Below are 15,571 nucleotides of genomic sequence, written 5' to 3'. Positions count from 1 at the left end.
GCAATCACAGCCGCCAATTCCTTCAGCACTCTCGGATGCAATTCGTCCGGCCCCATGGACTTGTGCACGTCCAGCTTTTCTAAATAGTCCCTAACCACCTCTATCTCTACAGAGGGCTGGCCATCTCTTCCCCATTTTGTGTTGCCCAGCACAGCAGTCTGGGAGCTGACCTTGTTAGTGAAAACAGAGGCAAAAAAAGCATTGAGTACATTAGCTTTTTCCACATCCTCTGTCACTAGCTTGCCTCCCTCATTCAGTAAGGGGCCCACACTTTCCTTGGCTTTCTTCTTGTTGCCAACATACCTGAAGAAACCCTTCTGGTTACTCTTGACATCTCTTGCTAGCTGCAGCTCCAGGTGCGATTTGGCCCTCCTGATATCTTTCCTACATGCCCGAGCAATATTTTTATACTCTTCCCTGGTCATATGTCCAACCTTCCACTTCTTGTAAGCTTCTTTTTTATGTTTAAGATCCGCTAGGATTTCACCATTAAGCCAAGCTGGTCGCCTGCCATATTTACTATTCTTTCGACTCATCGGGATGGTTTGTCCCTGTAACCTCAACAGGGATTCCTTGAAATACAGCCAGCTCTCCTGGACTCCCCTCCCTTTCATGTTAGTCCCCCAGGGGATCCTGGCCATCTGTTCCCTGAGGGAGTCAAAGTCTGCTTTCCTGAAGTCCAGGGTCCGTATCCTGCTGCTTACCTTTCTTCCCTGCGTCAGGATCCTGAACTCAACCAACTCATGGTCACTGCCTCCCAGATTCCCATCCACTTTTGCTTCCCCCACTAATTCTACCCGGTTTGTGAGCAGCAGGTCGAGAAAAGCGCTCCCCCTAGTTGGCTCCCCTAGCACTTGCACCAGGAAATTGTCCCCTACGCTTTCCAAAAACTTCCTGGATTGTCTATGCACCGCTGTATTGCTCTCCCAGCAGATATCAGGAAAATTAAAGTGACCCATGAGAATCAGGGCATGCGATCTAGTAGCTTCCGTGAGTTGCCGGAAGAAAGCCTCATCCACCTCATCCCCCTGGTCCGGTGGTCTATAGCAGACTCCCACCATGACATCACTCTTGTTGCACACACTTCTAAACTTAATCCAGAGACACTCAGGTTTTTCCACAGTTTCGTACCGGAGCTCTGAGCAGTCATACTGCTCCCTTACATACAGTGCTACTCCCCCACCTTTTCTGCCCTGCCTGTCCTTCCTGAACAGTTTATAACCATCCATGACTGTACTCCAGTCATGTGAGTTATCCCACCAAGTCTCTGTTATTCCAATCACGTCATAATTCCTTGACATCACCAGGACCTCCAGTTCTCCCTGCTTGTTTCCAAGGCTTTGTGCATTTGTATATAAGCACTTGAGATAACCTGTTGATCGCCCCTCATTCCCAGTATGAGGCAGGAGCCCTCCCCTCTCAGACATTCCTGCCTGTGCTTCCTCCCGGTATCCCGCTTTCCCACTTACCTCAGGGCTTTGGTCTCCTTCCCCCGGTGAACCTAGTTTAAAGCCCTCCTCACTAGGTTAGCCAGCCTGCTGGCAAAGATGTTCTTCCCTCTCTTCGTAAGATGGAGCCCGTCTCTGCCCAGCACTCCTCCTTCATGGAACACCATCCCATGGTCAAAGAATCCAAAGCCTTCTCTCCGACACCACCTGCGTAGCCATTCGTTGACCTCCACGATTCGACGGTCCCTACCCAGGCCTTTTCCTTCCACGGGGAGGATGGACGAGAACACCACTTGCGCCTCCAACTCCTTTATCCTTCTTCCCAGAGCCACGTAGTCCGCAGTGATCCGCTCAAGGTCATTCTTGGCAGTATCATTGGTGCCCACGTGGAGAAGCAGGAAGGGGTAGCGATCCGAGGGCTTGATGAGTCTCGGCAGTCTCTCCGTCACATCACGAATCTTAGCCCCTGGCAAGCAGCAGTCCCCCCAAAAGGATCTATAAGAAAGACCTGTGGTGCGTGGGGATGGGAGCTCCTGGCTGAGAGACACAGTGGGATGGTGTTGGGGCTCTGGGAGTAGCTATGGAGGGGAGGGCCCCATGTTTAACTTGGCACAGAAAGAGGAGCTTGGGGAAGGCTAAGACATGTGAGTTTGCCCCGGCAGAGTTTGTGAGCCATCTGCTGGAGGGTGAGGGGTGGGGTTCGCCGGCCCTGGGAGTGAGCAGAGGGTGTGACGGACAGCCCAGGATCCATGGGGGAAGTCCAAGGACATCTCCAGTGGGCTAGGAATTCTCATGGAGAATAGGCCCTTCTGCACTGCTTCCTGTGCCCTCCATCCCCTACCTGCCAGCCCACACATGGCCTCTGCCTCCCCAGTTTCTCAGGAATGGGGGATTAACAAGCACAGGGTCAGCCTGTGTTTCTAGAGCACAAGGCAGCACAAGGCAGCTGCCTCCAGCCAGGACTCCCATAAATCTATGGAACCCCAAAACCGAGAGGCTTCCTTGGGGCTGGAGGGAAGTGGGATTGGGCCGCTGAGGCCCAGCTCCCATCTGTCAGGTTCTGTAGTGGGGTTTTGGCTCCTTCCACCCCTGCATGTACAAACCAGGGCCGGTTGTGTGTGATCCTGCCCCATGGACTTATGCTGCTCCCTACATCATTGTATCTGCTGGGCCCAGTCTGAATTGCGTTTGGAAAGAGGGACAGAAGCAAGGAGGGAATCTCTCTAATGCTCTCCCCACTTTCCTATGCTCCTCTCCCTTCTTGAGTGTCCTGTCTCCTTCTTGCTTCCTCCATTACCCCCCCTTCCCACCACCTTCTGCCTCCATCTTTAACTAGCTTCAGTGATTGTGAAATGCTCTTACTGCTAGTGCTGCCCCTGCTGTCTGCCAGCCATGTCCTGATACTCAAAGAAAACACAATGCACATAGGATCACCTGTTGAAAGGCATCTCCTGCGGTGCAGGGCAGACATGGCAGAAACAATGCACTGTAGTGGGGTTTCAATCCATTGCTCAGCAGGACACCTCTTAAACTAACTCCCTTCATGGTCTACTCCAGGAGTTCCCAGTCAGGTCTTAGGTCTCTGATTGTCACTTGTCCCAATTTCTTCTGACCAGGAAAGTTCTAAGACTGCACAGCTTCCTGCCATGCCCTGTGATATTCCCAGCAAGCTAGTCTGCCTAATGGCCAGTGCTTGTGCTTTTCTTTCTCCCTGAGGGCTATGAACAGTGTTACACCAGCAGTTACTACACCACCCTTTATAAGCAAGCCCAGTTATTCCTAAAGTAAAAGGATTCCAGAGAAAACATAAAAAACAACAAAAGGTCCTAGACACATGCTACAAGCTTGTCCGAGATCACCCATCAGTCTTAGAGGTCCCGGTAGGCCAAAGTCTTTCCAACCCTCCTGCAGGGGTTGAGGCCCCCTTTGATGGAAGGTGATCCTGTTTGTTGCTGGAACAGAAAAAAGGCCTGCAATCAGTTTACATGCAGCCTTTCTATACCAAACCCACCTTTTTTTGGTCTTTCTAGTCTCTGGAAACCCAGTTTGAACCAGAATGCAAGAACCTTCAAAGGGGGTACTCCTTCTCTGGAGGTGTGAGTAATTCACCTTAATCATACCCCACTCTTCAGTTCCTGAAGGATCTGTGGTGGTAACCCTCCCAAGTGGAGTAGACCGCAATCATGAATCCAATACCTGGCCCACAGTGATGCCTAAACTTAATCCAATGTGTTTCCCCCATTGATACTGCATGCGGTTTCAATATCTGTCATGGTAATAAAAACCCATTGTTAGCATATCTGGCATTGGGTCATTCCTCATTTTCAAATAGACATAGAAAATAAGTTTACAGTAGTTTTAATGAAGTTTCTGATGCTCAAACTGATGCAGCTTCCTCTCGGTTTGCATTGGGGATATATCAAGTGAAATTGGCATATCACTCAGGTTTGAGTTATGTTTCTCTTCTAGGCTTTTAAAAAATATTAGAAGAATAATTATCTGTTAATTATTATTCTGAGATTCTGCACATTGTTCTAGCATGTGTGTCAGTTTTTCCTGTCACTTCCACAGATTAGTCTGATTTATATGCACTCAAGCAGTTGTTACTGCCAATTAATCATGTACATAAATACATATATACACACACCTCTACCCCAATATAGCGCGACCCGATATAACACGAATTCAGATATAACGTGGTAAAGCAGCGCTCGGGGAGGGCAGGGCTGTGCGCTCCGGTGGATCAAAGCAAGCTTGATATAACGTGGTTTCACCTATAAAGCGGTAAGATTTTTTTGGCTCCCGAGGACAGAGTTATATCGGGGTAGAGGTGTATATAAATCATTTAACAAGTTGTTAGGAAGTGCTATTCTACATGTTCTCATATTTAAAATTAGGTTTTTTTTCTATTGAAACTTAATATAGAGCGTTTAGCTCTTCAAGTTTTATACACTTTTCTTCACAGCCAATTAGGAATTCTTTCCAGGAACAGGTAACACCTCCATATTGTTTCGGAGGACACCCACTTCCTGCTGGGATTTGAGTAAACCCCTATTTTAGATTATATTCAGCAAGGCTGTTAATTGACTGTCTTGCTTTGGGTGTTTTCATTGTTTTTTTGATTTAATTATAAAATTGCTATACTAAAATTAGTATCTTAAAGCTTTCAACACTGCTAATGGTTCTGAAAGATCTGGCCCATTCATACAATGTCTGTTTAGGGGAAAAGCCTATATAATACCCGAGTCATCTCAATAATACCTGATGACACATGTAAATTTTTCTATTAAAGAACAAAATATTCATAATGTATGCTCCTCCTGTGCATTATTGTGAACAGTAAGGGATCTCTCCAACTCTCACATGTTGGTCTCTGAATTGCATAATTTTCCTCTTTATCTGGTGGCTTTGGGTTGTGGGTCAATTTAATTGTTCATTCTCACGCTACTTTACCCTTAAGACACTGTTATGGCCACCATTCTCTTAGTTGAGAGAGACTTAATAAAGCTCTTCTCAGTTGAAGAGGCTGCTATTGAGCAGTGTGAGGTGCTGAGTGGTACTGCATTTTCTCTCCCTACTCCTAGGATAGAACAGGCTGTTCTTGTAATAGTCCTATTTACGCTCTGCTGTGACTGGCTTATTGATAAAAAGCACAAATATTTAAGGTGCAGAACAACATCTCTTTATCAAAATCAGTAACAAAGGGATTTTATTTCTCAGATACTTGAGCACATTTCCATATTGTGCTCTCTTATTCCTGGGGCTGTACAGTAGCCTTTCCTCAGCTAGCCTGCCTCCTTGAAGATCCAGGCAGATGTGTCCTTAAACTACTACTTCAGGTGGTTCTGCTTCAGTTCCTTTTAGCTGATGATTGCCACACCTGTGATTCTTTACGTTAGTCCCAGGGGCTGATCTGTGTAGCAGTTGTTTACAGGGTGGCTGACTCTATGGATCATATTAGGGAGATTTCTTCATTATGTAATGAGAGATGCCTTTGCATCTGGAGGCTAATAGCTGGCTTTGTTTCCCCTTTAAGCTATAGTTCTTTCATTCTTGTTGTTGAAGAGTAGTCTCTTCTTCTGATGTGTAATGTGGCCACAGCTCCACTGACAACAGTGAATATGTTCTTTTTTTCTGCTCAGAGAGAGGGACAGAACCTGTAACAGTTTTGGAATAAATGAGAAAACTGTTATGAACCATTCCGACTCATCTCTCACCCATGTACGCAAAAATTTACAGGGAAGAGCCACTAAAAATTAAGGAACAACCTTTGCGTCTTGAAAGAGGAAAAGAATAGAGCCCTCACCCTGTTCATTAGGAGTACTGCTCTCAGATCCTTAGTTAAACCAAAACAACCACAGGAAAGGCAAGAAATTCTGTCAGTTGTTATGTTAGGTTCCCAAGATCCCTTCTTTCTCTCACATACTATCCTAAAGAACTAAAAGGGGAAATATACAATATCCTGATATATGGATGGGGAATACAAGGAATCAGTGGGACACCATTGAAAACAGACAAAATTGCATCTATCTGTTTTGTATTGTTTTGTACTTAGTCCTTGCCCTAAAGAGTTTACAATCTATCTTTTAGTTCTGTGTTTGTACAGTGGGGTTCTGGTCCATGACTAGGGCGCCTATGTGCTACGCTAATACAAGTAATTAATAATGATAATTCACTTAAAAGGGTAAAATACCCTGTAACAAAAGTTCACTGTTGCTTGGGTTGATTTTGAAAACTGACAATAAAAGGCTATTTGAAAGGGACTGTGGACCCAATCCTGTGTCCATTAAAGGCAGTGGAAAGACTCCAGTTGACTTCAGTAGGCTTTTGATCAGGCCCAATGAAGACCAAATTGTAGGTTTTGGAAAGTTTGTTCTTACAAAAACTAAAACCAGTAGAAAATTTTCTGTGACTTTTTTTTTTTTTTTTTTTAAGTCCAAGGAAAAGTTTATAAGAAATAATCCACTGTGGTGTTTGCAATCCAGCTATTGTGGCAGTGTATGCAAACCTGAAAGTACAGTTAATTAGAAACTGACTGTTTAACAATGTTGAGAGCTGCAAAAAAGTTACAGAAAGTAGAAAACTATAAATTCAATTTTAAAGTTCTTAGATTTTAATAATCTCAGATGTTTTTGGTAAATTTACGTAAAACAATGTCTTTAAACAAAATTTTTAATCTAACATTGTCCCTTAGAATAACTCCATTCCTATGCATCTTATGTGGGAGAAATTGCTACAATAAATAAGTAAGAGTAGGTTAATAGACTAGGACACCTGAAACATGAGCTTTCTGTGTATTGCTACATTCCTATTCTAGTCCACTTATTAAAGTTTTGTTTTTGAAGTACCTAAATACCATGATGCTAATCACATTTGAATGATTCCAGAGGCTGGTTAAACCAACCAGAGTGCTACATAAGATAAAGAAAATATATAACTCAAAATAGGCATTACATTGTAGCAGTTGTAATATTTATTGAATTCAGCGTGTGTATGTTTTACATCTGATTGTTTGTTTTTTTCGCTGCATGTTCTCCTGTCTGATGTTTCACATTAAAATCTTCCTGGCAGGTGATTGTGGAACAGTATGTTCAATCTCATCCCAATGGCCTGCAGGCCATGTACAATAAACTGCTGGAGTTTGTTCCTCACCATTGCCGTCTCTTGCGTGAAGTAACAGGGGGAGCTATGTCAAGGTAACTGGTTGTCAGCTATCGTTGTGACAGTGGTTGATTATCCAATACTTCTGAATGACCTGTATGATATTTAACTACAATACACAAAGGATTTGCCTGTCCTTTCCTAAAGATTAAAATCAATACTGTTTCTCTTTTATATCTGCACATTTAAAAAAAAAAGTGAACAAGATTTCCTGATGCTGTAGCACTGGGCATGAGAAGGGGGAGAAACTGTATACTACAATAATGAAACTGAATACCGTTACAATAGTCCATCAGCTTGGCCTGACCCTGCAGCAGCCCTGGCCTTCTGCAGCCAGTCTGTCTGGGACCTTCCCTACTGTTATCAATTGGGCCCAGCCACCTCAAAGAGTAGAGGGAAAGCCCTCAGATCAGGGCACTAGGCCTCCGGGAAGCCAGGGGCTAGAGTCGCCAAGAAGCCCAGTTGTGTTGGAAAGTGACATTGTTCAGAGAAGCCAGTGAGAGGTTTTGATTGCTCTTTGCTCCCATTATACAGGCAATGTGTCTGGGTCAGGGTTCTGAAGCACCCTGACCCTAGGGTGGCTTCCCCCAGTCTGTAGGGTGCCTGGAAATGACACCTTATACATTTAAGGAGAAGAAGGAAGAGCAGGTCATCCGCTTGGAACCTCAGGTTGCTGAAGGTGTCTATTATATCTTCATTCCCTTCAATGACACTTTTGTCCATGTGACTGATATCTCTGGCAAGGAAACAATCTGCTGAGTGCCTGATACGATGAGTCCTTTCCCTATGCTGGAAGTCTAGGAGGTTGTCCAGAGGTGCAAGTAGCTGGGCAATCACTGCCTTTCACAAGAAGCTACAAACAGGTGGAAATATGACCAGAACTCCTGGATCTAGTGCCCAGTCAGCCCTTGGAGCATTGGTTCATTCCAAAATGAAGACTGGGCCTACTGACGATGTAACCCCCATCCCCCTCTGATAGTACTTCCAGAAGGAGTGGTTGCCATGGGTCATTATCTGTAAACCAATGGTTGGGTTAGATTTTTCTTTGATGCGAGGGAATTTGACTGTGTACTCCATCCAAGGAGAGGGGCCCAAGGAAGTTATTAGAAAATTCAGTTTTCAAAGTTACTGGATTGTCTGCATAACAGAAAAGAAAAGAATTATTAGTTTTCACCCATAGTTTTGACTAATTCATTATATGTAATGGAATTACAGATTTGATTGATCTGTATACCTCTTTTTGCTGTCTACTCAAAAACGCTTAATTTCTGTAGCAATTAAACTGCCTGTTTTGAAGCCTACAGAATTCAAGTCTACTAAACTTTATCCATTTATTTATCTGTTCAGAGGCTGGTTAATGTAGTAGACTGCTACAATTAGCAGTGCTTAGAATTTAGTCTCTAGAGATTGCAGAATTACTTTTCTATTTAGTCATCTATTGCTGTGCTTTTTACAGGTTTCAGAGTAGCAGCCGTGTTAGTTTGTATTCGCAAAAAGAAAAGGAGTACCCGTGGCACCTTAGAGACTAACAAATTTATTAGAGCATAAGCTTTTGTGAGCTACAGCTCACTTCATCGGATGCAATGCAATGCATCCGATGAAGTGAGCTGTAGCTCACGAAAGCTTATGCTCTAATAAATTTGTTAGTCTCTAAGGTGCCACGGGTACTCCTTTTCTTTTTGTGCTTTTTACATGTCTTTAGATTTTACTAACATCTCAATTCTGTTAATCCCTCAACATTTTTAATCCTCCTTTTAATAGGAGGATGTTTTTAGTATTTACTTTGATGTACCCTACTAGAATTATAAATGCTTCTTTCTTTTTCTGCTCTGTCAGCTTTTGAATTTGGAAATTCAAGATAAACTTTTAATCTTCCACTTGGAAGCACAGCACCAATTGCTGCATATAGAAATGAGACTCTGAGGAAGCAAAGAGGGAATTCCCTTTCTTCCCAACATCCTATTTCCATTTGGCATCTGATTGATGAGGGACCTGTTGAAACTTTAAAACATACATGTTAGAGTAGGAATTTTTTTTACTGATAAATGTTTTTTTTAGAATTTACTAAAAATGTGCTTCTACATAAAACTATTGTTTTTCTAGAAAATGTATTAAATTGGAACAAATCTGGTTGTCTCAAATACGGTGCTCCAACGTAAACATAATGGATATGAAAATTGTGAAAAACACAGAAAGAAAGAAAACTAGTTTAGCTGAGTTAACATGTCTATGTAGTGCAGTGCCTGAGTTTTGGTTAACATTATTGCCAAATTTGAACTTTCATGAGTTAAACTTACCTTTTTATGAAAATTTTTTTTTTGCAATAATTGAAATATTTATCCTCTTGCAGTGAAAAAGCAAATATTGTTCCTGGATATGATTTTTTAGTGAATTCAGTGTGGCCAGAAATAGTACATGGCTTAGAAGAAAAATTACAATCACTTTTTAACCCTGGAAACCCAGATGTATTTCATGAGGTAATTTTACGTGTTTTGCTATAACTTTGATGTGGGGAAGAACTTGTGTGTCGTGTTCTCTAGCTTGTTTTTTCAGATTCTCTTGTGAAAATTATGTTGCTGCATGCCTCCGAATAAGATAGTTTAAATTCTATTTTAACTTTCTTAGGAGCAAATTCTGCCTTCCGCATACGTTCTGCCCATGCATTTGAAGTTAGTGGGACTTGTATGGTCATGTGAATTTGGTCTTAACCTTTGCAAGACAGCAGATATCTCTAGTTTATAGAAAAACACAATGTAAATGAAGGAGGGAAAGGGAGAACTGAATGTTTAAGGCTGGAACTGTAGAAAAAGATAGTTGTTGTGTTAGTTAAACATCTGGGAAGCAACTTGGCATTTGAATGTGACTTGCCCTTTTCTGTGGAAAGGTTCAAAAAAAAAAACAACCCCTCCTCCTTTGGCATCCCATCTTTATCTCTCGACCTTTAGCCTTTTTCATCACTAACAATGCTGTGACTAAAGGTGTTTCAGAGGGCAGCTTGAATAATTCAAGTATTTTGAGGGATTGTGGATGTAAATAAGACTTTGGAGAAATGGTCTCTTGAAAGAACTGCTTTATAATGTCATAAATATTTACTGTGTGTTCAAAAATGGATTATGAAGTGTATGGAAATACTTGTCACTACAGTTTTTCCATAATTGTGAACAATGTTACTGTATATCTGTGAGAGATGACATTTTACTGATACTTGTCAGCTAGAAGCTCAATGTGATGTAGAGTAGGGCATAGAGACTGCAGCTTGCCATCTGAACAGCTGACAAACTAGGAAATGGTAAGCCTTCCGCTTTGTCATGTGTTCAGATGGTGAGATGCCTGTGTCCTTATCTAAACCAGAATGTCAAAATAGATTTATTTTGGGTTTATTTTTCTTACTTGTACTCTCTTAATTGATAGAATCCTCTTTGTAACTAGCTCTATTGAAAAGAATTCTTGCATTATTCCTTTTAAGATGGTGGGGTGACTATTTGTAACAAATGATCTCAAGGTGGGAGAGGGAGGAGACATACCAGGTACATCAGTGCAAATGAACTGTTTAAGAAAATGTTGAACTTTTTGCATATGTAGGTGTATCTGTCAGATAGTTTTGCATGAAAATAGGGAGAACCATCTGTAATAAAAACAGATCAATTTCTCTTAGAATTTAAGGTCTCCTTCCTGTAAACACACAATGTAATTACTCACATGCCTAAAGTTAAGCACGTGTGCTTGCGGGTTCAGGGCTTAAATAAGGGACAAGCATCAGAAGGAGGTTAAAGAAAGAGATTCTGTTTTCATATAGCTGTCTCGGATAAGGAAATACAGCAAGTGTGTGTGTGTTTCTAAAGAGAATGCTTTTCAATTTTCCATAAAGCATCAGCTGCTCTTCAATGTTCCATTGAATGCCCTGTGTATGACAGTGTATCAGTTGCATAGTGCTTTTGTTCTTCATGCTGCTCAGGTTAAATTGGAATCTTTGTATCTTTATTGAAAGCTTATCTACATGTAAAAAAAAATAACTTTTAAAAGCTTGCCTTTTAAAATTAATCTGATATTGATCCATAATCCAGATTAAAAGAATTTGACCTTCAGTTATACCATGCAATCAAAATAGAGTACTTCTCCGACTGACTTAGATTCAGAATTGCTAAATTCTCATTTGAGTCATTAAAATATTTTAACCTAAAATCAATAAGAAATTAAAATTTCAAGTTTTAAAATGCTGTGAAGTCCATTGTTGTTAAAAGACCAATAGAAATGTTTCCAGGAATTAAAATAAATTCCATAGACACTTTTAAAATCCTGCATTATTTGTAACCCAGATATTGGAATACAGAATCTCAAATTAAATTGACCTTGTTGACTTTTGTATTCCAAAGATTCAGGAAATAAACTTTCTCCAGCTTTTAAAGTTCATTTACATTGTGCATTTGACAGCAATTTGTATATAGTAAGCTTCACACTAAGGATATCGCTGTACACAGTATTGCCTCCTTATGTGGCTTTTGCACACAGCTAAAAAGGAAGGAAAAACACTTTAAGAAAAGAAACTGTTTCTAAACTGACAAAAATTGGCACAGTGTCTCAGAAGCAGGTTCAATAACAGAAGCTCCTTTCAACTTATTTTTTAGATTGACTAAGGCAGAGCATCTACAGCTCCCATTTACTTCAGTGAGCTTAGTGGCTGCTCAACACTTCTAAATATTAGGACATTTTTATGCTTAGGGGCCTAAATGTGGATTGAGGAGTCTAATTTTAGGCACCGAGGTTTGAAAATTTTGGCCTTGCTTTTGTGTTTAGTCTCCTGAAGTAAGTTGTCCAAGGTAGACAAACAAGTTTAGTAAGAAGGCTGGGGCTAGAACTCCCAGGCCCCTGCTCTGACTGTTACACACAGTCATTATTAAGAACCAGAGAAATGTTTTTAAGCTCTTTCCTGTGCTGTAACTGAAAGAGGTCTGTTCTGAATATATAGTTAGTATTTGTGATTAATATACTTTATTAGCTTAAATGTTACGGTCCTGTTATCCTTCTGTGGAGTGCTAAGTTTATTACCATCTTAAGAAAGAAGATCTGAAGGGGCATTCCCTAAATTGTCATTAAGTCTGTTTTTTATTCCTATGGCTGTTGTGGCTCCATCATGCTGCAGATACAGCCAAATTGGGGGATAGACCCAGCCAGACCAAGACTTGTGGGTTAAGAATTGTGCTGATCTTCTCCACATGCCAAAATGGAACTGTGCTTTAACCATCTCAGAGGCAAACCATGCTGTAATTGTATCCCCGGTACAGATGAGTTGCCAGTGAAGACTAGTTCTAATAGTTTCTTCAGTTTCAAGGCTGCCCAGGAGCTTAATTTCCCCGTTGTAGATCCTAAGACCAATGAGAATTTAAAAAGGCAAGCTACCTAACAGCAGCTTTAGGCCTTCTTTTTGTAGATGTTTAAGTGCTTCATAAGAGATTTTTGCACACCACTGCACACAATGCTGCAGTATGTGGTAAAGGTCCTACCATTACAAATGCACTGCAGCAGAGATGCTCTGTTCAAATCAGAAATGTGGTGTGATTCATTGATACTTATTCCAGAATGCCAATGACTGCTTTTTAGACAGATCTGGGTCAATGGCCAGCCCCAGGGATTGGTTAAGGCAGGGGTTGGCAACCTTTCAGAAGTGATGTGCCGAGTCTTCATTTATTCACTTTAATTAAAAGTTTCACGTGCCAGTAATACATTTTCACGTTTTTTAGGTCTCTAAGTCTGTATATTATATAACTAAACTATTGTCGTATGTAAAGTAAACAAGGTTTTCAAAATGTTTAAAAAGCTTCATTTAAAATTAAATTAAAATGCTGATCTTACACCACCGGCCCGCTCAGCCCGCTGCCAGCCTGGGGTTCTGTTCACTTAGGCCAGCAGCAGGCTGAGCAGGGCCTGCAGCCGGGACCCTGGCTGGCAAGGGGCTGGCAGCCAGAACTCCAGACCGGCAGCGGGCTGAGTGGGGCTGGCAGCTTGGACCCCAGACTGGCAGCGGGCTGAGCAGTTCTGTCCGCTGCCACTTAGCCCGCTGCCGGTCTGGGGTTCAGTCTGCAAGCTCTTGTCAGCCAGGGTTCCGGCTGCCGGCCCCGCTCAGCCCGTTGCCGGCCCGGGATCCCAGCCCTGCCCACATAGAGTGGGTACCTACCTTCTCCCTGGTTATAGCCCATTCTTTTCCCCTCTCTCTCTCTCTGCGCTGAGCTGAGGGTGGGAGTGCACTGAGCACAAGACTGGGGATGAAGGAGCAAGCTCGGGGTTGGGGTGTAGGGTCTGGCTAGGAGCTAGAGTGAGGGAGGGGGCTCAGGGTTGGGGTTTGAGTGTGGAGTGCTTACCTGGGCAGCTCCCATTTGGTGCGGGGGGTGCAGGAGCTCCCGTTTGGTGCTCAGGGTGGGGGTGGGAATATGGGGGGTGCAAGAGTCAGGACATGGGGTGTGAGGGGGCTGGGTATGTGTGAGGGTACTGGAGTCGGGGCTGAGATATGTGGGGGGGTGCAGGAGTCGGGGCAGGAGGCTGGGGTGTGTGTGAGGGGGGTGCAGGAGTTGGGGCAGGAGGCTGGGTGTGTGTGAGGGGGGTGCAGGAGTTGGGGCAGGAGGCTGGGTGTGTGTGAGGGGGTGCAGGTGTTGGGGCAGGAGGCTGGGTGTGTGTGAGGGGGTGCAAGAGTTGGGGCAGAGGGCTGGGGCAAAGAGCTGGGGTCGTGGGGTTGCTCCCAGCCCCCTGCCCAGAGCGGCTCACAGCAGGGGGCTGGAGGGGATATGCCCTGATTCCACCCCCCTCCCCCACTTCTTCTCCACCTCCTCCCCGGAGCAGTGAGCGCGCTGCGACTCCGCTTCTCCCCTTCCCTTGCAAGGACCATCAGGTGATCGGTGGCGGGGAGGGAGAGGAGGAGGGGCAGGAACCCAACATGCTGGGGGAAGAGGCGGGGGAGGGGGGAGCTTGCCTGCATTGTAGGGGCAGCTGGCGAGGTGGGGCGGGATGGGATGGAGAAGAGCGGGACGGGGCGGGCAGGATTTTTAATGGCACGCTGCTGCCTGCCGGGGTCCCGGCGTGGTTTCGGCAGCGGGCTGAGCAGTGCTGGGACTCGGCAGGCAGCAGCGTGCCATTAAAAATTGGCTCGCATGCTGTCTTTGGCACATGTGCCATAGGTTGCCGACCCCTGGGTTAAGGACATACAGGAGTTTCACTATCAGAAGCGGTGAGGGCGTGTATGGTGTTACTTGCACAGTGGTGGTTATTATAAAGGCAACATTTTTCAGTAGCGATCAGTAGTATCCAAGAGTTTCCTTTTTAAGGGAAATACTGCAGTATCTCAGATTCCACTGTGGCACATTAACTCTGTGTATGTTGACTGTTTTATGGCACTGCTGTGCATTGCCCTACGGTTAGCCTAAGAAATGGCATTTAAGCTATGTCTCCACTGCAATGAAAAATGACCCGTGCCAGCTGGCTAGCACTAAGGGGCTGTTTAATTGTGGTGTAGATGTTTGGTCTTGGGCTGCAACCTGAGCTCTGGGACCCTCCCACCAGTAGCGTAGGCGGGGGGAGCGGCCGCTCCCCCTCTGAGCACAAGTGGCGCCTTTTAATTTATAGGCTCCTTTTTTAATTTTTACTCACCTGGAGGTGCTCCAGGTCCTTGGTGGTGGGGGCCTTCACTCACTCTGGGTCCTCGGCGGCATATTGGCAGCGGGGGCCTTCAGTGCTGCCGAGGACCCAGAGCGCCACCTGGTGAGTACAAGCGGGGGGTACCTTTTTTTATGTCCGCTGCCCCTGTTCACTCCACCTAGCTACGCCACAGCCTCCAACCTCACTGGGGCCTGAAGGACAGGCTGCAGCCCAAACCCACATGTCTACACCACAATTAAATAGCCTTTTAGCCCTAGCCCCACGAGCTTGAGTCAGCTGGCTTGGGCCAGCTGCAGGTTTTTAATTGCAGTGTGGACATACCCCTTATGTCTTGTAGTCTTTAACTCATGTTAGTTTTATTCTGTCTAACGCAAAACCAGCCAAGTTCATATATATTTGGTTCAGTATTTTAAGTTACATTTAAGTTTGTTCAGGTTTTTTTAGATGGCTTCAAAGCTAGTGTGGCTTAGAATGTTATACCAATTCAACTTTAACCATCATAGAACTGCTGAAGCAGTTTTCGTCAGCTCTGATTTTAATAATCTCAGTGAGATGTGTAAATTAGATCCAGTCTCAGACTATGTGTTGTACTTTAACTTATTATATATAAGGTTGTTAAGAAACTCAGATTTGTCTTCTGTTACATATTTATTGGCAAACGGTATGGTATGGTATGGAGACCATATTTTAAAGAATGAGCAAGGAGGACAGATTTTAACCTTAACTCTGCATTTCCTAATTTCTGTTAGATATCTCACACTTAACATTACATTAATGTCACTCTTTTTGAATGAAATAGTGCATAAATGTTGTATAGT

At 43.6% G+C, this 15,571-nt stretch overlaps 1 protein-coding gene across 4 annotated transcripts in view; it reads left to right on the top strand.

The window, feature by feature from the left end:
• The window catches only part of COG2 (component of oligomeric golgi complex 2), a 54,136-nt gene that overhangs the window by 18,665 nt on the left and 19,900 nt on the right, over positions 1–15,571 (top strand). For all 4 annotated transcript variants that reach the window (XM_043511344.1, XM_043511345.1, XM_038396858.2 and 1 more), the window contains 2 exons: positions 7,020–7,144; positions 9,460–9,586. In XM_043511344.1, the coding sequence (XP_043367279.1) occupies positions 7,020–7,144; positions 9,460–9,586 (252 nt within the window). The remainder of the gene's footprint in view (positions 1–7,019; positions 7,145–9,459; positions 9,587–15,571) is intronic.

Source organism: Dermochelys coriacea, chromosome 3, assembly GCF_009764565.3.
Source record: "Dermochelys coriacea isolate rDerCor1 chromosome 3, rDerCor1.pri.v4, whole genome shotgun sequence".
Taxonomy (NCBI): domain Eukaryota; kingdom Metazoa; phylum Chordata; order Testudines; family Dermochelyidae; genus Dermochelys; species Dermochelys coriacea.
This window is presented reverse-complemented; position numbering and strand designations above follow the sequence as displayed.